The sequence below is a fragment of the Bombina bombina genome, chromosome 4 (assembly GCF_027579735.1).
Source record: "Bombina bombina isolate aBomBom1 chromosome 4, aBomBom1.pri, whole genome shotgun sequence".
Taxonomy (NCBI): domain Eukaryota; kingdom Metazoa; phylum Chordata; class Amphibia; order Anura; family Bombinatoridae; genus Bombina; species Bombina bombina.
In genome coordinates, this window is record NC_069502.1 from 883289242 (window position 1) to 883315726 (window position 26485).

The 26485-nt window shown below is 39.8% G+C and overlaps 1 protein-coding gene across 1 annotated transcript in view; it reads right to left on the minus strand.

Moving 5' to 3' along the window:
- SHPRH (SNF2 histone linker PHD RING helicase) overlaps nt 1-26485 on the minus strand; it is a 307366-nt gene that overhangs the window by 12000 nt on the left and 268881 nt on the right. The window contains exon 22 of the mRNA XM_053712489.1: nt 24514-24657. Coding sequence (XP_053568464.1) covers nt 24514-24657 — 144 coding nt within the window. The remainder of the gene's footprint in view (nt 1-24513; nt 24658-26485) is intronic.

Genomic DNA, 26485 nt, shown 5'->3' on the forward strand with positions numbered 1-26485 from the left:
CTATTAATGCTGTTAGAATTCACAACCTTAGGTAAGAATTTAAATGAAGTCCGCAAAACTGCCTTATCCTGATGAAAAATCAGAAAAGGAGAATCACAAGAGCGAGCAGATAATTCAGAAACTCTTCTAGCAGAAGAAATGGCCAAAAGGAACAACACTTTCCAAGAAAGTAGTTTAATGTCCAAAGAATGCATAGGCTCAAATGGAGGAGCCTGTAAAGCCTTCAAAACCAAATTAAGACTCCAAGGAGGAGAGAATGATTTAATGGCAGGCTTGATACGAACCAAAGCCTGAACAAAACAATGAATATCAGGAAGTTTAGCAATTTTCCTGTGGAATAAAACAGAAAGAGCAGAGATTTGTCCTTTCAAGGAACTTGCAGACAAACCTTTATCCAAATCCTGAAGGAACTGTAAAATTCTAGGAATTCTAAAAGAATGCCAAGAGAATTTATGAGAAGAACACCATGAAATGTAAGTCTTCCAAACTCTATAATAAATCTTTCTAGAAACAGATTTACGAGCCTGCAACATAGTATTAATCACTGAGTCAGAGACACCTCTATGACTAAGCATTAAGCGTTCAATTTCCATACCTTCAAATTTAATGATTTAAAATCCTGATGGAATAACGGACCTTGAGATAGAAGGTCTAGTCTTAATGGATGTGGCCAAGGTTGGCAACTGGACATCCAAACAAGATCCGCATACCAAAACCTGTGAGACCATGCTGGAGCCACCCGCAGCACAAACGATTGCTCCACGATGATATTGGAGATCACTCTTGGAAGAAGAACTAGAGGCGGGAAAATATAAGCAGGATGATAACACCAAGGAAGTATCAACGCATACACTGCTTCCGCCTGAGGATCACTGGACAGGTACCTGGGAAGTTTCTTGTTTAGATGAGATGCCATCTGATCTATTTCTGGAAGCCCCCACATCTAAACAATTTGAGAAAACACATTTGGGTGGAGAGACCATTCTCCCGGATGTAAAGTCTGACGACTGAGATAATCTGCTTCCCAATTGTCTATACCTGGGATATGAACCGCAGAAATTAGACAGGAGCTGGATTCCACCCAAACAAGTATCCGAGATACTTCTTTCATAGCTTGAGGACTGTAAGTCCCACCCTGTCGATTGACATATGCCATAGATGTGATATTGTCTGTCTGAAAACAAATGAACGGTTCTCTCTTCAACAGAGGCCAGAACTGAAGAGCTCTGAGAATTGATTGGTAATCTCACCTCTTGAGATTTTCAAACCCCTTGTGTTGTCAGAGATCCCTAAACAGCTCCCCAACCTGAAAGACTTGCATCTGTTGTGATCACAGTTCAGGTTGGACGAACGAAAGAGGCCCCTAGAACAATACAATGGTGATCTAACCACCAAGTCAGAGAAAGTCGAACATTGGGCTTTAAGGATATTAGTTGTGATATCTTTGTATAATCCCTGCACCATTGGTTCAGCATACAAAGCTGGAGAGGTCTCATATGAAAACGAGCAAAGACCATGCACATAGCTACTGAAGGGAATGACCAACCAATTTTAAACGTCTCTTGTCTGTTAAAAACAAAGTCATGGACACTGAATCTACTTGGAACCCTAAAAAGGTGACCCTTGTCTGAGGAATCAAATAACTTTTTGGTAAATTGATCCTCCAACCATGTTTTGAAGAAACAACACTAGTTGATTTGTGTGAGATTCTGCAGAACGTAAAGACTGAGCGAGCACCAAGATATCGTCCAAATAAGGAAACACTGCAATACCCCGCTCTCGGATTACAGAGAGAAGGGCACTGAGAACCTTTGAAAAGATTCTTGGAGCTGTCGCAAGGCCAAAAGGAAGAGCAACAAATTTGTAATGCTTGTCTAGAAAAGAGAATCTCAGGAAATGAAAGTGATCCGGATGAATCGGTATACAAAGATATGCATCCTGTAAGTCTATTGTGGGCATATAATGTCCTTGCTGAACAAAAGGCAGAATAGTCCTTATAGTCACCATCTTGAAAGTTGGTACTCTTACATATTGATTCAAAATGTTTAGATCCAAAACTGGTCTTAATGAATTTTCTTTTTTTGGGACAATGAATAGATTTGAATAAAACCCCAGACCTTGTTCCTGAAACGGAACTGGCATGATTACCCCTGATAACTCCAGGTCTGAAACACACTTCAGAAAAGCCTGAGCCTTCACTGGGTTCGCTGGAATGCATGAGAGAAAAAATCTTCTCACATGCGGTCTTATTCTGAATCCTATTCTGTACCCCTGAGAGACAATACTCTGAATCCAATGATTTTGGACCAAATTGATCCAAACATCTTTGAAAAATTTTAATCTGCCCCCTACCAGCTGAGCTGGAATGAGGGCCGCACCTTCATGTGGACTTGGGGGCTGGCTTTCATCTCTTAAATGGCTTGGATTTATTCCAATTTGAGGAAGGCTTCCAATTGGAAACAGATTCCTTTGGAGAAGAATTAGATTTCTGTTCCTTATTATTTTGAAAAGAAACAAAAACGGTTAGAAGCTTTAGATTTAACCTTAGGTTTTTTATCCTGAGACAAAAAATTCCCTTCCCCCCAGTGACAGTTGAAATTATTGAATCCAACTGAGAACCAAATAATTTATTACCTTGGAAAGAAAGAGATAGCAATCTGGACTTAAAAGTCATATAAGCATTCCAAGAGTTGGTCCACAAAGCTCTTCTAGCTAAAATAGCTAAAGACATATATCTAACATCAATTTTGATTATATCAAAAATGGCATCACAAATGAAATTATTAGCATGTTGAATCAACTTAACAATGCTAGACAAATCGTGATCCGATACTTGTTGCGCTAAATGCTCCAAACAAAAAGTTGAAGCAGCTGCAACATCAGCCAAAGAAATTGCAGGCCTAAAAAGATGACCTGAATATAAATAAGCCTTCCTTAGATAAGATTCAAGTTTCCTATCTAAAGGATCTTTAAAAGAAGAAGTATCTTCCATAGGAATAGTAGTACGTTTAGGAAGAGTAGAGATAGCCCCATCAACTTTGGGGATCTTTTCCCAAAACTCCAATCTAACAGCTGGCAAAGGATATAATTTTTTAAACCTTGAAGAAGGAATAAAAGAAGTACCAGGTCTATTCCATTCTTTAGAAATCATATCAGAAATAGCATCAGGAACTGGAAAAACCTCTGGAATAACCACAGGAGGTTTATAAACAGAATTTAAATGTTTACTAGTTTTAATATCAAGAGGACTAGTTTCCTCCATATCCAATGTAATCAACACTTCTTTTAATAAAGAACGAATATACTCCATTTTAAATAAATAAGAGGATTTGTCAGTGTCAATATCTGAGCAGGATCTTCTGAATCAGATAGATCCTCATCAGAGAAAGATAAATCAGTATGTTGCCGGTTATTTGAAATTTCATCAACTCTATGAGAAGTTTTAAAAGACCTTTTACGTTTATTAGAAGGCGAAATGGCAGACAAAGCCTTCTGAATAGAATCAGAAATAAATTATTTTAAATTTACAGGTATATCTTGTGCATTATATGCTGAGGGAAAAGCAACAGGTAATGAACTACTACTGATGGATACATTTTCTGCATGTAAAAGTTTATCATGACAACTATTACAAACCACAGCTGGAGGTATAATCTCCACAAGTTTACAACAAATGCACTTAGCTTTGGTAGAACAGGCAGCAGGGATCCAACAGTGAATTCTGAGACAGGATCAGATTGCGACAGGATCAGATTGAGACATCTTGCAAATGTAAGAGAAAAAAACAACATATAAAGCAAAATTATCAATTTCCTTATATGGCAGTTTCAGGAATGGGAAAAATGCAAACAGCATAGCCCTCTGACATAGAAAAAGGCAAGAGGCAAATAGGAATGGGGTGTTAAATAATGAAAATATTTGGCGCCAAGTATGACGCACAACAAACAGAAAAATACTTTTTGGCGCCAAAAACGTCTGAAAACGACACACTTGCGTCATAGATGATGCAGCCTTGTGAAGGACTCGGCGCCAACTAAGACGCCGGAAATGACGAATTTGCGTCAACGAACGTAACTTTGCGGCAAAAAAACTCACGCCAAAGTTTGTAAAACTGAATTGTGGGTGTGGGGTGCATTTATAGGCATTTTGAGGTTTGGGTAACTTTGCCCCTCCTGGTAGGATTGTATATCCCATACGTTACTAGCTCATGGACTCTTGCCAATTACAGGAAAGAAATGAGTTCCTGTTTCACCTGAATGCTAGTATGTCTAGTTATTTGGGTGGGCTCCTGCTAAAATCACTTTCCTGTGCTACATAGCAGCCTGTTCCAGGCAGAGGAAGGACCCTCTGGCAAAGCTACCTAGTCTGGGTAGTCAAAATCTGCCACAGGGTGGGACTCTGAATACTGGTGCTGTCGGGCATCAGGGGTGGCTACAGGCTGTGGTCACGTGCCAGCTACATAGCTGCAGTCGGCAGGGAGGAAGCAGGACCCGTTTGGCGGGGCTACCCAGTCAGGGTAGCCGGGATATCCGTCACATTGGTGGTCCTATTTACCTACAGGACAAGCTGGAACAGAGGCACCTGATCCGTCGGGACCTCTGGTGGGAGGCTCTTCAACAGGAGCAGGACAATGCAAAGGTCCTCCCCACGAATGACACGAGATTCCGGGTTTGGCAGACCTTGAGAGTGCCTTTCCTGGGAAAACAGCCAAAGAAGGAATGGCTATCTGTTCTACATAGACTGGTCCAGCAAGAGATGTGGGTGGAGGACGGCTACCGGGCCCTCCAATGGCATGCAAGTGCAGCCATGGCTGGTGGATGGCTCCCCCACAGAGGGCTTTGGCTTCGGCGGCCCTGGATTGCTATTTACAAAAAGGACAGAGGACCCACAGTTTGGGAGCGAGATGGACCAGGTTCTGGAGGATATCTCTGGGCTAGTAGTAAGAAGTGAATACAGCGCCAACAAGAGGCCAAGGGATAAATATACTCACAGAGAGATAAAAGAAGATTATTTAATGAACCATGTTAAAAAGCATCAGTAATAAAAGACTATATATAAAAAATGTAAAAAGCACATATAAATAAAATTACAAATACAGGAATATCTTACAGAAGCGGCTCAAAGGGCCAAAGCTGATAATTACAATAAAAACAGAGGTAATAACAGGTGATCAGTGTGAGTGGTACACCAGAATAAGAGTGTATACTGATAAAACAGAATTAGCCTAAGTACAACTGTGGCAAGTGCATCAAGCAAAAAACTAATAAACAATAATACAAACAATAGTGTTCAAAATTAGTGTTACAAAAATAGTGTTCCAAAAAATAGAAAAATGCACTGCAGTGCAAAAAAAGGGGGGTAGCAAAATAATTGTATAGATACAATCAAATAGTGAGCGAGTGCAAATGGATATAAAAATGCTAGCTACTTAATCCAGTGAGGTTAAGATATAATTAAATAAAATACACAATATGCAATAACATAAAAAATAAAATACACAATATGCAATAACATAAAATATAAAATATAAAATATAATCCAAAAAAGTGTTCAAAAAGTTGATCAACAAATGTTAGTGAAGAACAAAAATGTCAATCAAAACTAAAAAATGGAAAAAATGGGTGATGAAAAGCAAGGTGAAAGTGAGGAAATTGATTCCTTCCAATGTTAGTTACTTTAACAGATCCAAATTCCTGAGTGTGGTTGCTGAAGTAGCTGATTGGATCCTAGCACCTGTCAGCTGCTCCTATGGTATCCTAAAAAGTGTCCCTGTAAAAAAAAGAAATTCACAACATAGTGTATCCAATATAAGAATGAAGTAAAGATTAAAGTAATGCTTACCAATATGTCAACGCGTTTCTGCCCTCAAAAAAGGGCCTTTCTCAAGACGTCTTGAGACACTTTTTAGGATACCATAGGAGCAGCTGACAGGTGCTAGGATCCAATCAGCTACTTCAGCAACCACACTCAGGAATTTGGATCTGTTAAAGTAACTAACATTGGAAGGAATCAATTTCCTCACTTTCACCTTGCTTTAGGATCCAGGCCGGGTTCTTTACAGATTGCTGCCCAAAGACCACCTTCCACATTTAATCTTCAGAGACTTTTTTTATTTGTATTTTTGTATTATTGCAACATTACCTACTGTTTTTATTTAGGTGTGATATCTAGCATAAATTTTGATTTAAAGTAATAATTTTATTGATTTATTGGTCACCACACAAACTTACTAGGTTTTATTGATTTATTGGTCACCACACAAACTTACTAGGTTTGATATATTGATATCACTTAGGGCGCCCCCTATCATATAAGAATACTAGACAATCTGGATTTTATAAGTGATCAGGAAGAGGCACTGGTCAAGGAATACAAGAGGCTGCTAGATCTCGTTAAGCAGCATGTCAAGGCTATACAGATCTGGGGTGCAGCCCTATGGGATTCATGGAGCTCGACCGTGGAGTGGCAACAAAGAAAAAGGGAACCAGGGCTGCTGGATCCCGATCAGCAGTCTGTCTCTGAGCTTATGGTCTTGGACCAGGGGGCCACCCGAGCAGAAGCGCTGGCAACAGGGCAGAGAGCCGCCAGCCTCTGCCCAGCACCTGCAACATCTCCAGGAAACCAGGGAGTAGAGGTAGGCGTCCTCCCTCCCCTTACACAGAACCCCTTCCTGGGAGAGGAGACCATCGGTTTCTCTCCCCAGCGGCAGAGCCATCCCCTGGGAGCGGAGGAAGTCGTCCTCCCTCCCTGTAAGCAGAACCCCTTCCTGGGAGAGGAGACAGTTGGTCTCTCTCCCTAGCAGCAGAGCCAGGAGCAGGGAGAGGAGAAAGTCAGTCTCTCTCCCCAGCGGAAGAGCCATCCCCTAGAAGCGGAGGTAGTCGTCCTCCCTCCCCTTACGCAGAACCCCTTCCTGGGAGAGGAGACAATCGGTCTCTCTCCCCAGCAGCAGAGCCAGGAGCCTGGAGAGGAGACAGTCAGTCTCTCTCCCCAGTGGCAGAGCCATTCCCTGGGAGCTGAGGTAGTGTCCTCCCTCCCATTACGCAGAACCCCTACCTGGGAGAGGAGACAGTCTGTTTCTCTCCCCAGTGGTAGAGCCAGGTACAGGGAAAGGAGACAGTCGAGGAGACAGATGGTCTCTCCCCTCAGTAGCTTGGCAGGGTCTCTACCCTTTCTCGTCCCGGAGTATTTCTCACAGGGGGGTACCTGCTCATGCAGTTGGTGCCACAAGTTTGGGCACCCGAGTTTTGCCTGCCCCACCATGGAGCAACTTCTACCTACACCCGGGAAACCGGCAATGGCTTTGTTGGATACCCGCCCCGGCATTTGGTGCCACCAGTTTGGCACCCATGTCTTGCTTGCCCCCGCAAGGAGTGTCACAGATGAAGGCTGTGTGGCCATGGAACTTAAGGACACTGGAACTTGTGGGAGAACAACTGTTTGGGAGCCGGCCTTGGCAAACTTGTTTGGGACGTTGCATTGTGTGACTGTCCCTGCGCCTAGGGCGCAGGGGATAAATGCCATCAGGAACCCCCCAGGATGCCCCAAGCCTAGGAGAGATGGGATAACCTTCTACAGCAACCGGGAAGTGGAGGGCCACCGTCGGACAGCCCCAGGTCGACCCGTTAAGGGTCTAGCCGGGTCTGCCGAACTAAAGGGGGGGGGGGAGATGTCATGGATACCAGACATCTAAGGCTATGCCCATCCCCTACTATATGGCTCACTCCATGTTACATTAGATTTGGCCATTTCATGGCTTATGGGATCTCCCAGATGTATGCTATGTATTGTTTTGCTATGTACACTTGGTCATGGAAGAGCTGATCTATGACCAGGAAAAACCCTCCTAGGCTGGCCAGGCTTCTGGAACTCCCAGTCGTCCACCTAACAACTGACACCCACCTAACCCCTCTCAGGCTGGCCAGGCTCCTGGAACTCAAGGTCGGTCATAGAACAGCATGACACCCGCTAACTTTACCCCTGGTCACTCCAGCAGCCCTTTGCCCCAGAGCTCTGCTCTTTTGGGGATTGGAAGCCTCGAGGGAAGACAAGAGGTGGGGGATTACTGGGGGTGGGGAGCTCCTTTGGGAACCGGGGTTTTTGGACACCCCTACCCTCATAACTTCAATGGGCTGTATCTCCGTTTTTTGGACTGTGGCATATGGGGACCGAGAACTTTCAAATGATACCCTGGAAGTGCTGCCGTTTCCCAGGGATCACCCCAAAACCATCACACCTGGGTCCTAAGATTTCTGCGGGACTATGGCTTCTATGGATGTGCCGATCTGTCTGGAGGGGGGGAGGTGGGGAATGGCGGGAAAATTGTGGGATTGTCCAGTGTCCTATTAAGATTAGCTTTGTGTATAAAAGGAGTGTATGTTTTACAATAAATCGAGTTCCTGTTTCACCTGAATGCTAGTATGTCTAGTTATTTGGGTGGGCTCCTGCTAAAATTGCTTTCCTGGGCTACATAGCAGCCTGTTCCAGGCAGAGGAAGGACCCTCTGGCAGAGCTACCTAGTCTGGGTAGCCAGAGTCTGCCACAGGGTGGGGCCCTGAATACAGGTGCTGTCGGGCATCAGGGGTGGCTACAGGCTGTGGTCACTTGCCTGCTACATAGCTGCAGTCGGCAGGGAGGAAGCAGGACCCGTTTGGCGGAGCTACCCAGTCGGGTAGTCGGGATATCCATCACAGATTGCAAGAGCAATAGCACAGTTTATTAGATTAAAAAGAAACTGCTCCTAACAACAGGATTTTAAAAATGAGGCCATTATATGGGAGAAACATTTAAAGGAAAGGGGCTTCTCAAATAATGTAATAAAAAGAGCTAAGTACTCTGTGCAAAAATTGGGTAGAGAAACATTAATTAAAGGGACATGAAACCCAAAAGTTTTCTTTCATGATTCAGATAGAGAATACAATTTTAAACAACTTTCCAATTTACTTCTATTATTTAATTTGCTTCCTACTCTTGTTATCCTTTGCTTAAAAGTTTATCTAGACAAGCTCATGAGCAGCAGAGGTTCTAGCTGTTGATTGGTGGATATATATATATATATATATATATATATTGTGATTGGCTCACCCATGTGTTCAGTTAGAAGCCATTAGTGCATTGCTGCTCCTTCAATAACTGATACCAAGAGAATAAAACAAATTAGATAATAGAAGTAAATTAGAAAGTTGTTTAAAATTGCATTCTCTATCTGAATCATGAAAGAAAAAAACAGAATTTATGCTTACCTGATAAATTACTTTCTCCAACGGTGTGTCCGGTCCACGGCGTCATCCTTACTTGTGGGATATTCTCTTCCCCAACAGGAAATGGCAAAGAGTCCCAGCAAAGCTGGTCACATGATCTCTCCTAGGCTCCTCCCACCCCAGTCATTCGACCGACGGACAGGAGGAAATATATATAGGAGAAACCATATGATACCGTGGTGACTGTAGTTAGAGAAAATAATTCATCAGACCTGATTAAAAAACCAGGGCGGGCCGTGGACCGGACACATCGTTGGAGAAAGTAATTTATCAGGTAAGCATAAATTCTGTTTTCTCCAACATTGGTGTGTCCGGTCCACGGCGTCATCCTTACTTGTGGGAACCAATACCAAAGCTTTAGGACACGGATGAAGGGAGGGAGCAAATCAGGTCACCTAAATGGAAGGCACCACGGCTTGCAAAACCTGTCTCCCAAAAATAGCCTCCGAAGAAGCAAAAGTATCAAATTTGTAAAATTTGACAAAAGTGTGCAGTGAAGACCAAGTCGCTGCCTTACATATCTGGTCAACAGAAGCCTCGTTCTTGAAGGCCCATGTGGAAGCCACAGCCCTAGTGGAGTGAGCTGTGATTCTTTCAGGAGGCTGCCGTCCGGCAGTCTCATAAGCCAATCGGATAATGCTTTTAAGCCAAAAGGAAAGAGAGGTAGAAGTCGCTTTTTGACCTCTCCTTTTACCAGAATAAACAACAAACAAGGAAGATGTTTGTCTGAAATCTTTAGTAGCCTCTAAATAGAATTTTAGAGCACGGACTACGTCCAAATTGTGTAACAAACGTTCCTTCTTTGAAACTGGATTCGGACACAAAGAAGGTACAACTATCTCCTGGTTAATATTTTTGTTGGAAACAACTTTCGGAAGAAAACCAGGCTTAGTACGCAAAACCACCTTATCTGCATGGAACACCAGATAGGGCGGAGAACACTGCAGAGCAGATAACTCTGAAACTCTTCTAGCAGAAGAAATTGCAACCAAAAACAAAACTTTCCAAGATAATAACTTAATATCTACGGAATGTAAGGGTTCAAACGGAACCCCTTGAAGAACTGAAAGAACTAGATTTAGACTCCAGGGAGGAGTCAAAGGTCTGTAAACAGGCTTGATCCTAACCAGAGCCTGAACAAATGCTTGAACATCTGGCACAGCTGCCAGTCTTTTGTGAAGTAAAACAGATAAAGCAGAGATCTGTCCCTTCAGAGAACTTGCAGATAATCCTTTCTCCAAACCTTCTTGTAGAAAGGATAGAATCTTAGGAATTTTTATCTTGTTCCATGGGAATCCTTTAGATTCACACCAACAGATATATTTTTTCCATATTTTATGGTAAATTTTTCTAGTTACAGGCTTTCTAGCCTGAATCAGAGTATCTATTACAGAATCTGAAAACCCACGCTTTGATAAAATCAAGCGTTCAATCTCCAAGCCGTCAGTTGGAGGGAAGCAGTGCGCGGAGATGTTCTAATTTAAATTTAAATGTCACAACATCAGGTTCAGCTTGATGAGAAATTTTTCCTGAATCTGAAATTTCTCCATCAGACAAAACCTCCCTCATGGCCCCTTGAGATTGGTGTGAGGGTATGTCAGAACAGTTATCATCAGCGTCCTCTTGCTCTTCAGTGTTTAAAACAGAGCAATCGCGCTTTCTCTGATAAGTAGGCATTTTGGATAAAAGATTTGCTATGGAGTTATCCATTACAGCCGTTAATTGTTGCATGGTAATAAGTATTGGCGCACTAGATGTACTAGGGGCCTCCTGTGTGGGCATAACTGGTGTAGACACAGTAGGGGATGATGTAGTATCATGTTTACTCCCCTCATTTGAGGAATCATCTTGGGCAATATCATTATCTGTTGCATTACTGTCCTTACTTTGTTTGGACACTATGGCACAATTATCACATAAATTTAAATGGGGAGACACATTGGCTTTCATACATATAGAACATAGCTTATCTGATGGTACAGACATGTTAAACAGGCTTAAACTTGTCAACAAAGCACAAAAAACGTTTTAAAATAAAACCGTTACTATCACTTTAAATTTCAAACTGAAAACACTTTATTACTGAATATGTGAAAAAGTATGAAGGAATTGTTCAAAATTCACCAAAATTTCACCACAGTGTCTTAAAGCATTAAAAGTATTGCACACCAAATTTCAGAGCTTTAACCCTTAAATTAACGTAACCGGAGCCGTTTTTACATTTAACCCCTATACAGTCCCAGAATGAGGCTCTGTCTATAACTAGAAAGGCCCCCATCTGAAAAAGGTGTCCAACACAGTGCCTGCCGTTTTTCTAAACGTTCCCCAAGATTATAATACCAATAATTAGTTAGAATCTGCATAATATGCCTAGTAAAGCAATTGTTTTAGCCCAGAAAAATGTCTACCAGTTTTTAAGCCCTTTTTGAAGCCCTTTATTCTTTTATGTTTAACTAAGAAAATGGCTTACCGGTCCCCATGAGGGGAAATGACAGCCTTCCAGCATTACATGGTCTTGTTAGAAATATGGCTAGTCATACCTTAAGCAGAAAAGACTGCTAACTGTTTCCCCCAACTGAAGTTACTTCATCTCAACAGTCCTGTGTGGAAACAGCAATCGATTTTAGTTACTGTCTGCTAAAAATCATCTTCCTCTTACAAACAGAAATCTTCATCCTTTTCTGTTTCAGAGTAAATAGTACATACCAGCACTATTTTAAAATAACAAACACTTGATAGAAGAATAAAACTACAAAAAAACTCTTAACCATCTCCGTGGAGATGTTGCCTGTGCAACGGCAAAGAGAATGACTGGGGTGGGCGGAGCCTAGGAGGGATCATGTGACCAGCTTTGCTGGGACTCTTTGCCATTTCCTGTTGGGGAAGAGAATATCCCACAAGTAAGGATGACGCCGTGGACCGGACACACCAATGTTGGAGAAATGTGGGTTTCATGTCCCTTTAAGGATGTAATTAGATCTAAGGAGAAGAGAGAACCAGAAAGAATAACATTTGTAACAAAATACATATTAAACAATATTATCAGATATGTGGGATTATTCAAAAACATCTACTAATGGTAATGGCAGTTGATAATCTAAAAAATATATAACTAAAGGCTGTAGATGTTCATATAGGAAAGGAATTACTATTGGGAACAAAATTTCTACTACTGTACCAAGGAGTGAAAAATCTACTAGTTCTTGGTTAACATTTAAAAGGACATATACATGTACATTTAATGATTGTAAAGCATGTAAACATTTGAGAGTGGGTGATACTTTTCAATCTGTTGTGACTGGAGAGATGTTCAAAAATAAGTCCTGTTTCCTGTATGAATTGCAGGTCTAGGCATGTGATTTATTTAATAGCTTGTACACACTGCCACCTGATGTACGTTGGGAAAACAACAAGGGAAGTGAGAACAAGAATTAGAGAGCATCTCTCCAGTATCACACCAGAGAATAAAAACACAAAGAAAGATACTTAGGCCACTCTGGCTAAACATTTTATCATTGAACATGATAGGAGGGTAGATTCCTTCTCATGGAATGTAATAGAACAAATTAAGGTAGATCACAGAGGTGGTGATAAAGAAAGAATATTAGGGAAGAGAGACATTTATTGTATTATTAAATTACAGACCAGGATGCCAAAGGGATTAAATTCTAGATATGATCTTATTAATTATTGTGAATAATGTAATAATATTTCTTGGAGAAAAATGAGGAATGTAATGGTTGCTATTATAAACATGAGCTAACTGATAATAATATTTTTAAATAATAAAAAAAGTTACAAAAGAAACCGAGGATTAAAATATTTAAAATGAATTATGTGTCACATCACTTAATAACAATATAGCATTATTTGGCAAATACAGACTAAGTAAAGGAAACAAAAGTGTTGTTTTAGGATGGTTACAACAGTGTTGATTGAGAATAGCTACATTTGTCATTAGTGAGCATCAGGGTCGGCATTGATGGGCAATGCCCGCCCAGTTGGAATGCTGTGCCCCCTCAAAAAATAATGTTGGTATTGTATAAATAAGTGTGTCATAATTCTGGAAAGGTGGTAACCCTAGTTATGATACCAGTCACACCAAGTGGGTATTCACACAGCATATTGTGTGTGTCTATCACTTTCTCAGTGGAATGATGCTGACCTTTTACAAGCAACACACAGAAACTGTTCCCTGAACAATGTGTGCAAACCAGACTCTTACAGGGAGACTGTATATAATAAATCTCTTACACACAATGCGCCTTCACCTAGGGTAGCTATGACACCAGCCCCGAACTGTAAACGTTCTCAAAAAGCTTTGTAAACCAGTCACTTAATGGGAACAGTTCACAAATGATACCAGCAACCACTCAGCAAATTGTGTACATATCAATCATGGTGTGGGTGTTCCCATTATAGTGTATATATAGCAGTTACACACAGTAGGTATTCCCAGCATAGTGTGTCTATACCAGTCACACACAGTGGGTGGTTCCTTATACAATGCCAACCTCTTGTCCATACCATATGCATGTCGTGCTCAAGTTACAGTCCAATGCCTGCACTGGGCCAGCAAAACAAGCAGTAGTGGGAAGGAGCCCTTCTCATCCGACAGCAGCACTAACTAAGGGAATGCTTCCACTTTACATAAACATGGCGGCCCTCAGAGGCGCACACCGGTTGCTGTATCACAGTAAGTCCCAAGCTTTTCTATTCACCATATTATATAGTGTTAACCAAGCTTTGACCCTTCTCTGTGCCCGCATTATATACCCACCGGGCAGGCGGGCAGCATTTGCTCTAAGCCTGTGACTGGCATAGCAGGTCACTCACGACCTTGTACAGGCAAAGCGTGTGGTTTCCTGATGCTAATATATCTACACGTCACGCATATTTTATGTTGTTTATTAACATTACCAGCTGATTACATTAACCAGTAGTTTACTCTCTATATGCATTTGTTTCATATATCCAGTATAGTCTCAGTGCACTATGGATTAAAAGTGCTTCTGTCAGATGCTTCTGTTGCGAGTGTATTTGAGTAGAAACGCCAATGTCACTCTGAGTGGTAATTGCACTGTCAATGTAGCATTATTTTATTTCTCTGGTAAGGGATGTTCCCTCACTCTGCTCTTATTTTGACTCTCATACATGCTTTGTAAAAAATGCATCCCCCCTCGTAAAAAAAAACAATGCCTCCCTATTTAATTTGTTCTGGTGAGCATGTCTGGGCTCTCATAAGCAAACAATGTGTATAGACATCTAAAGCTTAATTAGATCAAGATGTGTATATATAATCTAGCAAGGGAAAGTGAACTCCAGTCTATGATTACAGCAGGAGAGCTGAAACGTGTAAATTGAAACACTGAGCCCTGCAATCTTGCTTGTTTTTATGGGAGAGGTTTTTAACTATGAAGAAAGAAATTTGAACTTTTATTGTGAGCAGATACATTATGTTCTATTTTTCTTGCTGTGCTACACACCAGTGGTGATCCAGCTCTGAAAGTTCACTGAGAGTCCACATGTGGTTAGTGTGGTAAGGGTCTGTGTATATGGGCTGAAGACTGGGAGGATCATTGCTTTACTTTTTAGCCTTAAGGGCTAGGATGTGCTCTGGGCAATAAGCTGGCAGCACTACACGGAGGAGTAAGCACCGAGAGGGGCCGGTCATCTGATGTCATGTAGGGCCGGAAGAAAGCTTACAGGATACATGGAGAGGAATGGGGTGGCTCGACACAGCAACAATTCAAGAATAGAGTGACACCTCAATGAATAAGCCCACAGTGGCTACTATTTAATTTTGTTGCACTGGGCTATCTGTATGCAGTCCAAATTCTGCCTACACTGAGACCTTTGCATAGAATGCTGAGGCCAGTGTTGTATCTGTTTCACTGCATAGTGATGTCACCAAATCCGAGAAAATCAAGTGCTGGGCTGCTCCATTAAGCTCTAGAACCCACCAGACCAACCTTTTGAAAGGCCCAATGCTGTAAAAAAAATAAAATTAAAGAGGGGGTCTCTAGGCACTTACAAAATACCCCTTGTTTTAAAGCCCATAAGCCTGTGGTAATAGTGATCACCTGGCATGAATAAATGTGCATTTGAGTAGAGGCTCACTGTGCAGATCAAAGATATTATAGAGAGATAGAGAGAAATCTATAAATAAATAAAACTGTATAAAGTTTTGTTACAATTTTTAAAGTGATTTTGTAAACTTTAATAAATTACTGGCAAGTATATTAAAGTAATCGAACAGGAGCACTATAATTCTAATATAATTTTGCAACATTATTTGAAGCTTTTAAGATTGGATATCAATGATATCCAATCTTAAAATTGAATCCACCCTTGGCAACTAGGTGCCAATTTATTAGAGCTGGAGGTCTGTTGCGTTATAGTTGGCGCTTAGTTATCACCTTTCCACACATTATTTGTAGCTTTCTTATACAATGTTGCAAAACAATGCTGCCATAGAGTACTAAAGACACGTGCACACTCCTGAGCTCTTATGAGCCTACCTAGTTTTACTCTTCTATAAAAGATACCAAGAGAATAAAGCAAATTTGAAACCAAAAGTAAATTGGAAAGTTGTTTAAAACTGAATCATGAAAGTTTAATTTTGATTTTACTTTCCTTTAAGGCCTACAACTTTAAAGTCATATGAAACCCAACATTTTTCTTTTATGATTCTGATAGACCATGCGATTATAAACAATTTTCTAATTTACTTATATTATCAATTTTCCTTATTTTCTTGATATCTTTTGTTGAAAAGCAGGTATGTATGCTTATGAGCCAGCCCATTTCAGTTTCTCGGGGGTCAGGCTGATGAAACGGTGTTGACCGCCGAGAAACACATTGCTGTGATTTTATAATAAACTTGGGTTTATTATTTTTATTCACCAGGAAAGATATTGAGGGCAATCAGATAACCTGGTGGAGAGCCTGTATGTGATTTGTCACCTCTATAAGGCGTCTGAATCATCTCTGCTGTGAGGGGAGTCAGCCGAGCGGCTCAGAGGTCTCGGTCTGCACTTTAAACACAATCGTGTGCATAACTTCAAGCGAGTGTGCCTGATTCTTTGTTATTGTCTCAATACCTTGATGATATTGCGCTAGGAGGCGCCTCTGTTTCCTTTTATTAGGAACTTCATTCATGGCAACAGTTTTCAAGAATGCTTTCCATTTGAAAGAGCACTAGATTGCAGCACTGTTTCCCTGCCATGTATTGCTCCAGATGCGTACCTAGGTATCTCTACAGCACAGAATATCATGGGAACTAAGCAAATTTTATAATAGAAGTAAATTAGAAACTTTTTTAAAATTGTATGCTCTGTCTGGTTTCATATCCCTTTAATTAATGGACATCTATCACTCTGTGTATATACACACACATAAATTATATATATATATATACACACACACACACACATATATATGTATACACATAAAAATGTAGCCGAAAGTATCAGTGCCCTTTCACTTTCTTAGAAAAATTTACAATTTTTTCTGAACTAAGTAAAAATTGACAAAAGTATTTGGTATTCACCATTCTTTATTTCAAATGTAATAGAACAGAAATTGTACTTTTGATTTATGACTTCACATATTACTTTAAACAGTAAAACAAATGAGAATGGCACAGACAAAAATATTGATACTCTTCTTAAAGGGACAGTCAAGTCCAAAAAAATACTTTCATGTTTCAGATAGGGCATGTAATTTTAAACAACTTTCCAATTTACTTTTATCACCAATGTTGCTTTGTTCTCTTGGTATTCTTACCTAGGAGGTTCATATGCTAATTTCTTAGACCTTGAAAACCGCCTCTAATATAAATGCATTTTGATAGTTTTTCACCACTAGAGGGCATTAGTTCACGTATTTCATATAGATAACATTGAGCTCATGCACGTGAATTTACCATGGAGACAGCTCTGATTGGCTAAAATGCAAGTCTGTCAAAAGAACTGAAACAAGGGGGCAGTCTGCTGAGGCTTAGATACAAGGTAATTACAGAGGTAAAACGTATATAATTATAACTGTGTTGGTTATGCAAAACTGGGGAATTGGTAATTAAGGGATTATCTATCTTTTAAAACAACAAAAATTCTGGTGTTGACTGTTCATTTAACCTAATATTTTGTAGCACCGCCTTTGGAGACAATAACTGCAATCAATGCATTCTGCAGCATAAGATTTGTACACTTTTCTTTTTTTATATATATATATTTTTATTGAGGTTGAAAAAAATAAAGACAGTACAAAATTGGCGCATACGCAGCCGGCACAAAATAGATGGTAACAATCAACAAGGTCATTGTAATACATAGCATTGCGAGGTGTCCATAATACAGTACTGCACTTATAGCAAAGTAACATTAAATCAACCTCAGTTTTTCTTATTATGAGCGAACAAGTATCAACTTCCTTGAAACTAATAAAGTATAGAATATAATATAGAGTTTATAATATGGTGTAATATATAATGTGATATCATATAAACTCCCTTATTGATAAATATAATCTATAGTGACGCTTTGGAGCTAATATCTCAGTAGAGGCAACCAAGAGCCATTTTAAGATTGTATGTTTAGTTGGTAGGTAATAATGATCAGTCCTGCTGATCTAGATAGGGCATATATATTTATCACTATGATGTTATGTAGGAGTAAGTATTTAGGAAGTAGTTGAAAACAGTAGTTAGGGTGCGGTATAGGCAAGATAAACCGCCTAATAAATCCTCCTAAAATAGGGGGTTCATTATTATTATGGGGGGGGGGAGGTGGTAGTTTAAGTATGGTAAGCAAGACATATCAAGAATGCTCTATGTATTGACCTCTGTAACTTTTAGAGTTATTATAAAAGTACTGATTAAAAGCTAGGGTTGTGTATGTGTAGTTAACTTAATTAACCTTCAATCAAGACACATGGGGGCAAAGGAAGCTTTTAGAATGATAAAACATCTGTTTGACAAAAGGGATATCCCCATAAATCTTGAGACTGACTACAGATATGTAGTTACCAAGGTGTGTGCTGTCAGAGTGTGTAGGACAGTTATGCTGGTTTTGATAGGAGGATCTGATGTGCCTTAACACCTCTCTGCATCAGAGGTAACTCCCTCTACTTATCCCTTAGTCTCGCGGCCTTGATATAGTATGATAGCTCTGAGGTAGGTCAATAACATGCAAGTAGCAAACAAACTTAATATTAAACATATAACATCTAACATCACTGCACGTAAACTTTCAGAACATAGCAAAGAGGAAAATATAACCATACACCAACATAGCAACTCAGGAAATTAGTGTATATTAGAACCCCTAGGTAAATCTTGAGGCTAAGGTTACTTCTGAGTTAATGGAGTTTATTGTGGCGTGATAAAAAAAAAAAAAAAAAAAGATAGGTATGCATCCCGCCACCCTATACCCGACGACAGGAGAACACCTAAAAGATATATATACTAGCCAACTATTTTAAAGGGTACAACTCAGAGATCCCTATTTAGCATAGTAGAGCCAGAAATAATATTAAGGAGGTATGTAATAGCAGCTTATGATTATCTGGTAGTAGGCGGCCTGGGCGTTTCATCATACTAACAGGGTGAATTATAAGATGTAGTAAAGTTATAGAGGGTACATCAGCACAAGATAGGGGTAATTATAATGTAGTTGCTACTCTGTAAAACAAGCAGTTAATTATACTCTTAAGAAGCTAGTGCAGTATGGACATTAATTTGACCATACACAGAATGACACAGTTAACATTCGTGTTAAAAAGCAGCATAAAGGGGTCCTAACGCTGATATTTAGAGTCAGGCAGGAAAGGGTCTACCGCTCACTGTTTCAGCGACTCGTGGCTACCGCAAATCCCCTTACATCAATTGCGTATCCGATCTTTTCTATGGGATTTGCCTAACACTGGTATTATGAGTCTTGGAAGAAGTGAGCTGTGCAGCCTCTACCGCCAAGACTCCAACCGCAAAAAAAAGTCAGTAGTTAAGAGTTTTATCGGCTAACGCTGTAACATAAAGCTCTTAACTACAGTGCTAAAAAATACACTAACACCCATAAACTACCTATGAACCCCTAAACCGTGGCCCCCCAACATCGCAAACCCTAAAATAAAATTTTTTAACCCCTAATCTTCCGACCGGACATCGCCGCCACCTATATTATCCCTTTGAACCCCTAATCTGCTGCCCCTAACATCGCCGACACCTATATTATATTTATTACCTCCCCCCAACCTACACTTATTAATCCCTAATCTGCCGACCGGACATCGCCGCCACTATAATAAATGTATTAACCCCTAAACCGCTGCACTCCCGCCTTGCAAACACTATAAAAAAATTGTATTAACCCCTAATCTGCCCCCCAACGTCGCCGCCGCCACCTACCTACAATTATTAACCCCTAATCTGCAACCCCCAATGTCGCCGCTACTATAATAAAGTTATTAACCCCTAAACCTAAGTCTAACCCTAACACCCCCCTAAGTTACAGGTAACTAGGTACAATAGCTATTAAATAGTTAATACATATTTAATAGCTACCTAGTTAAAATAATTACAAAATTTCATGTAAAATAAATCCTAACCTAACTTACAAATACACCTAACACTACACTATCAATAAATTAATTAAATTAATTAACTACAATGATCAAAACTAAAATACAATTAAATAAACTAAACTATAATACAAAAAAACCCCCACTAAATTACAAAAAAAAATAAAAATTACAAGAATTTTAATCTAATTACACCTAATCTAAGACCCCTAATAAAATAAAAAAGCCCCCCAAAATAATAAACTTCCCTACCCTAAACTAAATTACAAAGTAATCAGCTCTTTTACCAGCCCTTAAAAGGGCTTTTTGCGGGGCATTGCCCCAAAGTAATCAGCTCTTTTACCGATTGGCTGATTGGATGAGCCAATAGAATTGACCTCGCATTCTATTGGCTGATCCAATCAGCCAATCGGATTGAACTTCAATCCGATTGGCTGATTAAATCAACCAATCAGATTTTTCCTACCTTAATTCCGATTGGCTGATAAAATCCTATCAGTCAATCGGCATTCGAGGGACGCCATCTTGGATGACGTCATTTAAAGGAACCATCATTCGTCGTTAGTCCGTCGGAAGAAGAAGATGGCTCCGCGTTGGCTGGATAGAAGATGGCTCCGCTCCGGAAGGATGAAGATAGAAGATGCCGCCTGGATGAAAATGTCTGCCGATCCAGATGTCCTCTTCTGCCCGGATAGGATGAAGACTTCTGCCGGTCCGGATGTCCTCTTCTGTCCCATCGGTTGCCGGCTGACTGAAGACGGCTCAAGGTAGGGTGATCTTCAGGGGGGTAGTGTAAGGTTTTTTTAAGGGGGATCGGTGGGTTGTAATTTTTTTTGGGGGGGGATTGTATTTTTTTTTACAGGTAAAAGAGCTGATTACTTTGGGACAATGCCCCGCAAAAAGCCCTTTTAAGGGCTGGTAAAAGAGCTGATTACTTTGTAATTTAGTTTAGGGTAGGGAAGTTTATTATTTTGGGGGGCTTTGATTAGGTGTAATTAGATTAAAATTCTTGTAATTTTTTTTTATTTTTGTAATTTAGTGTTTGTTTTTGTATTATAGTTTAGTTTATTTAATTGTATTTTAGTTTAGATCATTGTAGTTAATTTATTTAATTAATTTATTGATAGTGTAGTGTTAGGTGTATTTGTAACTTAGTTTAGGATTTATTTTACAGGGAATTTTGTAATTATTTTAACTAGGTAGCTATTAAATAGTTATTAACTATTTAATAGCTATTGTACCTAGTTAAAATAAATACAAAGTTGCCTGTAAAATAAATATTAATCCTAAAATAGCTACAATGTAACTATTAGTTATATTGTAGCTATATTACGGTTTATTTTATAGGTAAGTATTTAGTTTTAAATAGGATTAATTTATTTAATGATAGTAATTTTAGTTTGTTTTATTTAAATTATATTTAACTTAAGGGGGTGTTACGGTTAAACTTAGGTTTAGGGGTTAATAACTTTATTATAGTAGCGGCGACGTTGGGGGCGGGAGATTAGGGGTTAATAATTGTAGGTAGGTGGCAGCGATGTTAGGGAGGGCAGATTAGGGGTTAATACAATTTATTATAGTCTTTGCGAGGTGGGAGTGCGGTGGTTTAGGGGTTAATACATTTATTATAGTGGCGGCGATGTCCAGTCGGCAGATTAGGGGTTAATAAGTGAAGGTAGGTGGCGGCGACGTTGGGGGGGGACAGATTAGGGGTTAATAAATATAATTTAGGTGTCGGCGATGTTAGAGACAGCAGATTAGGGGTTCATAGGGATAATGTAGGTTGCGGCGGTGTCCGGATCGGCAGATTAGGGGTTAATAGTATAATGCAGGTGTCAGCGATAGCGGGGGCGGCTGATTAGGGGTTAATAAGTGTAAGGTTAGGGGTGTTTAGACTCAGGGTTCATGTTAGGGTGTTAGGTGTAGACTTAGAAACCGTTTCCCCATAGGAAACAATGGGGCTGCGTTAGGAGCTGAACGCTGCTTTTTTGCAGGTGTTAGGTTTTTTTCAGCCAGCTCAGCCAAATTGTTTCCTATGGGGATATCGTGCACGAGGACGTTTTTCCAGCTTACCGTTACCGTAAGCAACGCTGGTATTGAGGGTTGAAGTGGATCTAAATTTGGCTCAACGCTCACTTTTCTGAGGCTAACGCAGCCATTCAGACAACTCGTAATACCAGCGTTGTCTTAAGGGTGCGCTGGAAAAAAAAGGCTCGTTAGCACCGCGGGTCTTTACCGACAAAACTCCAAATCTAGGCGTTAGCCTTTAAAGTCACAGATGTGAAGGTGCTATAGTTTGATCATGCAGTTTATGATGGTGATGGCTCTTTAATAATTTTTTTAAAAAAAGAGCAAAAACAGGCTTGTATAAAATTAGAGCTCTCAACTCGAACAAAGGGAATATAAACATGTGTATGTTAACTAAGAACATGAATGAGCAGCATTTGTTCAATCCAACACTTTAGTGGACCATAACTGTTCTGGGGCATTATAGCATGATATACCAGGTGGAATAAGTCTGAGGTGTAGTCATGTGGAAAACCAGAACGCAGAGTGTTATGAGAAGTCTCCTGCACACCTCTGTAAACCATGCACATTTTGGCAGTTAGCCCACTCCAATTCTAACATGTCCCTGCAGAAGTGGCCACCTACTGGTATCTTTCAAAAGGTAGGATCCAGAGCAGGGGTCTAGTAGGGCTGGAAATACAGCAGCAATTAACGTCCACAGTCTATGTCCCCACACTGGTTTGATGAACTGTGGAGACAGAGCGGTTGCCGATATGGAGGTGCGCAGCTCTGCTCGTTCATTTAGTGTAGCGTAATTCAGAGCTATCATAGGATCCACATATGAGGCAGTGGGAGATTGAGCCGGTATAAGTTGGTATAGTGTGTCGGTCTCTGCTTCATGCTTAGAAAGAATCGTTGCAGCTGCATTCTCCAGAAAATGATTATTTACACGCAGTGCTTCAGCCTGTGAGATTGTGGGAGGAAACTCGCTCTCCTTGGTGGGCTCCAGCACTCCAGCATACAGCCTGCTATGCCGACAATGTCTGCACTTGCTGTAGGGACCATGCTATCCGTCTTTGCCCACTTTACATCGACTTCCCGTGTAAGCTCAGGGCCATTTGAAGGTTTTAGGTTAACGAGGTTGAGCTGCGCCTTTTCTGCAAAGTTGTCAAGCAGCACTAGTACCTGTATATAGACATCCTCCATATTTAGTTGTATAGTCCCGAGTTCCTCCTGTATCAAGTTGTATCTGTGAGGCTGACAGCCCCTGCTACCTCGTGGTCGCTGTGAGCGCCTGAGGCTCAAACAAATGCAGTGTTGAACGTTTAAATTATCATCGGGTGAGTCTCTGCTATGATTGCTCGTCCCAGAAGTAGTTATGGGTTAGAGACTTTACTAAAATGTATAATTTATGCCCTCAAATCTAAAGGTTCATGAGGAGCTCATGAGTTGTGCGTCTTGCTTCTTCTATGGCTGGCTCCGCCCCCTATACCCGATTTGTACACTTTTCAAATGGGATTCTTAAACAAACTGCTCCAGTTCTCTCAGGTTTGATGGGTGCCCTTTTCCAACTGCAAGTTTCAGCTCTTTCCACAGATGTTTGATGGGATTCAGATCTGAACTCACAGATGGCCACTTCGGAATGGTCCAATGTATTTTTCTCATCCATTTCTTGGTGCTATTTGAGGTATGTTTTGGGTCATTATCCTGCTGGAGAACCCATGACTGAGACATAGCTTTCTAACACTGGACAAGGCATTTCTCTCTAGAATGCCTTGATAGTCTTGATTTCATTGTGCCCTGCACAGCTTCTAGGTACCCAGCAAAGCAACCCCAAAACATCACTGAGCCTCCACCATGTTTCATGATAGGGATGGTGTCCTTTTCTTTGCAAGCTTTTTTTTTCCTTTTGTAAACATGGAGTTATTGTAATTTTCCAGAAAGCTCTCCTTTTACTCTACATTCGCCCAGAACTGTGGTTTGTCAACATGCATTTTGTTTAGCTCCAGAGGGCTTTTTTTTGTATTAGAAATGGGGTCTACCTAGGACTTCTACCATTTTAATTCAGTCAGTGACGGAGGGTGTGACTTGAAACTGTTGCACCTTGAGCTTCAACATCGGCTTGGATCTATTTTGAAGTTGTATTTGGTTCTTTCTCCACTATAATTTTTCTTATCATTCTTGCATCAATTTTTCCTCTTGCGGCCACATCCATGGATGTTCGCTACAGATTCATGTGCCTTAAAATTCTTAATATTATTGGTTACAGTGTTCCCCAGAACATAAAGCTCTTTAGAGATGGTCCTGTGCACAATTGCACAATGTAAGGATGACAAAAGATATTTTAATTTCAATATTTTTCAGGGCGAATGGTGCATTATTTGATTAAAATGCAAGGGTACAAATACTTTCAGCCACATCTGTATATATATTTATATACTAAATAGGTCACACACAAAAAAGCATTGGAATCTACAGGAATATGCAACATATTACATTAATAAAAGAATATATAGTTAAAAATAGTTAGAATTATACATTTCTTTAAAAATTATCTAATTTACTAGGCAAGAATATGCATGTATAGTATTTTCTTATTAAGTCACAAGTGATAGGACCACCTCTTTAAGTTATTTAGAACTGTATGGGGTTTGCACGGAAAACATCTTACCTCATGCGGTTCAATAATATGAAGCACGGGTGGGTTGGGCTTTGGCTCATCAGGAAGTCTAACTCTGAGCCGCTCTGTTGCCATAGCAAGTTCATCAATCGCAGATACGTGGTCTCTAAGCACCATCCAGTACTCATGAAGTAACTAAGGAAGGAATTCATTAAAAAAAAATTCAGTATAACTTTTCAAAACTACTATAGCTCATAGCAATGGCTAAGTACTATGTTATTATTCAGATATTTAATTGATTGCATGTCACATAAACAAAACTTCTGCACTGCTCCCTCTTTCTTTGCCTCAGATACAGGCACAAATATGGCCACTACCCTTCCTGTGACAACTAGTTCTACTCAGAAATATTTGCTGTCTGCTGTTACTATAATCATCTCAGTTTACTGCCCCCTAAATAAATTCTAGTTGCCACTTAACCATCAGCAGTTCCTTGTAAAGTAAAACTCATTTGGCACACAATTTGTATTCATAGGATGCCAAAATGATCATCTGCTGCCCCAATCTCTTTGTATCAAGCCTGAATATGAAATAAAGACAACACGTGCAATGTAAATTTATTTGGAGACTCAAGGTAGTTGGCTGTGCAACTCGTTGCCTCAACCTAAGTGATCCAATTAGGTTACAAGAATTACATGTTTAAAAAAAGCAATTAGTATTTAATCCGGCAGGATACACAGATTGCCAAAATAGTGGGGAGGGTGAATCACATTATAGACTATTTTGACTAAACCAAAAGTTCCAAAAGTCTGTTAAGTCTGATGTAGGTATCTTCAGTCACATCAAAATTAAAAGGTGCGAGTGGTTTAATGGCACCAAACATAGACCCTGTCTTGAAGAAATTTGTCACCACTATAAGGTGTGACTCAACTTTATCAAGAGATTATCTGATAAAATGGCAAGGATATGACAAGACATTCTGAATTGTGAACTTTTATATAAGCAGTGAAATTTGTTAAAAAGATGCATTGTTGTTCTTCTCTAATTTATATTTACTAATATTTATCCCATAATCGACACCTAAAACTCAATAAATATACCTTCACCCTACCTTATATTTCTTAACAATATATGTGCAATCCTATCATAATTTATAACAATTAATTTAATGCCTTATCAAATCGTTACCATTTTCTCCCAGAGTACATTGGTCTGAATATTTATGTAATATCTCTTCCTTTCACATTAAAGGGACATTCAACACTGCCCACAACATTAATCTATGTTTCTAAACCAAGTCTAAAGAGCAAGCTTGCAAGTTCCCCCTTTCTCTTACTTACTGCCTTCACTGTGCAATCCTCATCGATATCGTCAAAATTTTTCTCCTAATATGGCTGCTTAACTCCCCCCACTGTGACGTACAGCTCGTCTTCTTCAAACTAGCCGGCAGTTCTGTCCCATATCTCCTACTTCAATCCCAGCGCGTTCACGGGCATTAGCGCATGCGCGATACAATATGAACCTTAAAAGCGGAACCATAATAACCCAAAGTGTTTTTACTTATAGTACTTGATTCCGTTTTTCTAGGTAAATACCCTATCCGCAACAACTCCTTATTTACCCTAGTTAATAATGGTTGTTTATAAACTAGTAATAACGTTTTTGTATTTCTCACATTGGTATATTGCTGTTAAAAAAAGCTAGACTGCACATAAATGATAGTTATCTAAGTTGATGCAGGAGTTCCAAATATCATAATGAATTTTGATTATTATCCATATAGATTGATTTTGGATAACATGTTATGGCTTATTATGACATTAATACAACTATAATTAGTTTGCATAATTATTTTAATTTTCTTTATGCCTTACATATTTCAAATCTTATTCAATCCTCAATAGTTTCAACAACAATAATAAGCATGTTGCTCTTTTTTTTTTTTTAATCCCTTCAAACTATTGTTCAATCAACTGTAAATAATGGTGATATAATAAAATAAAATAAAAATTACAGCATTCTA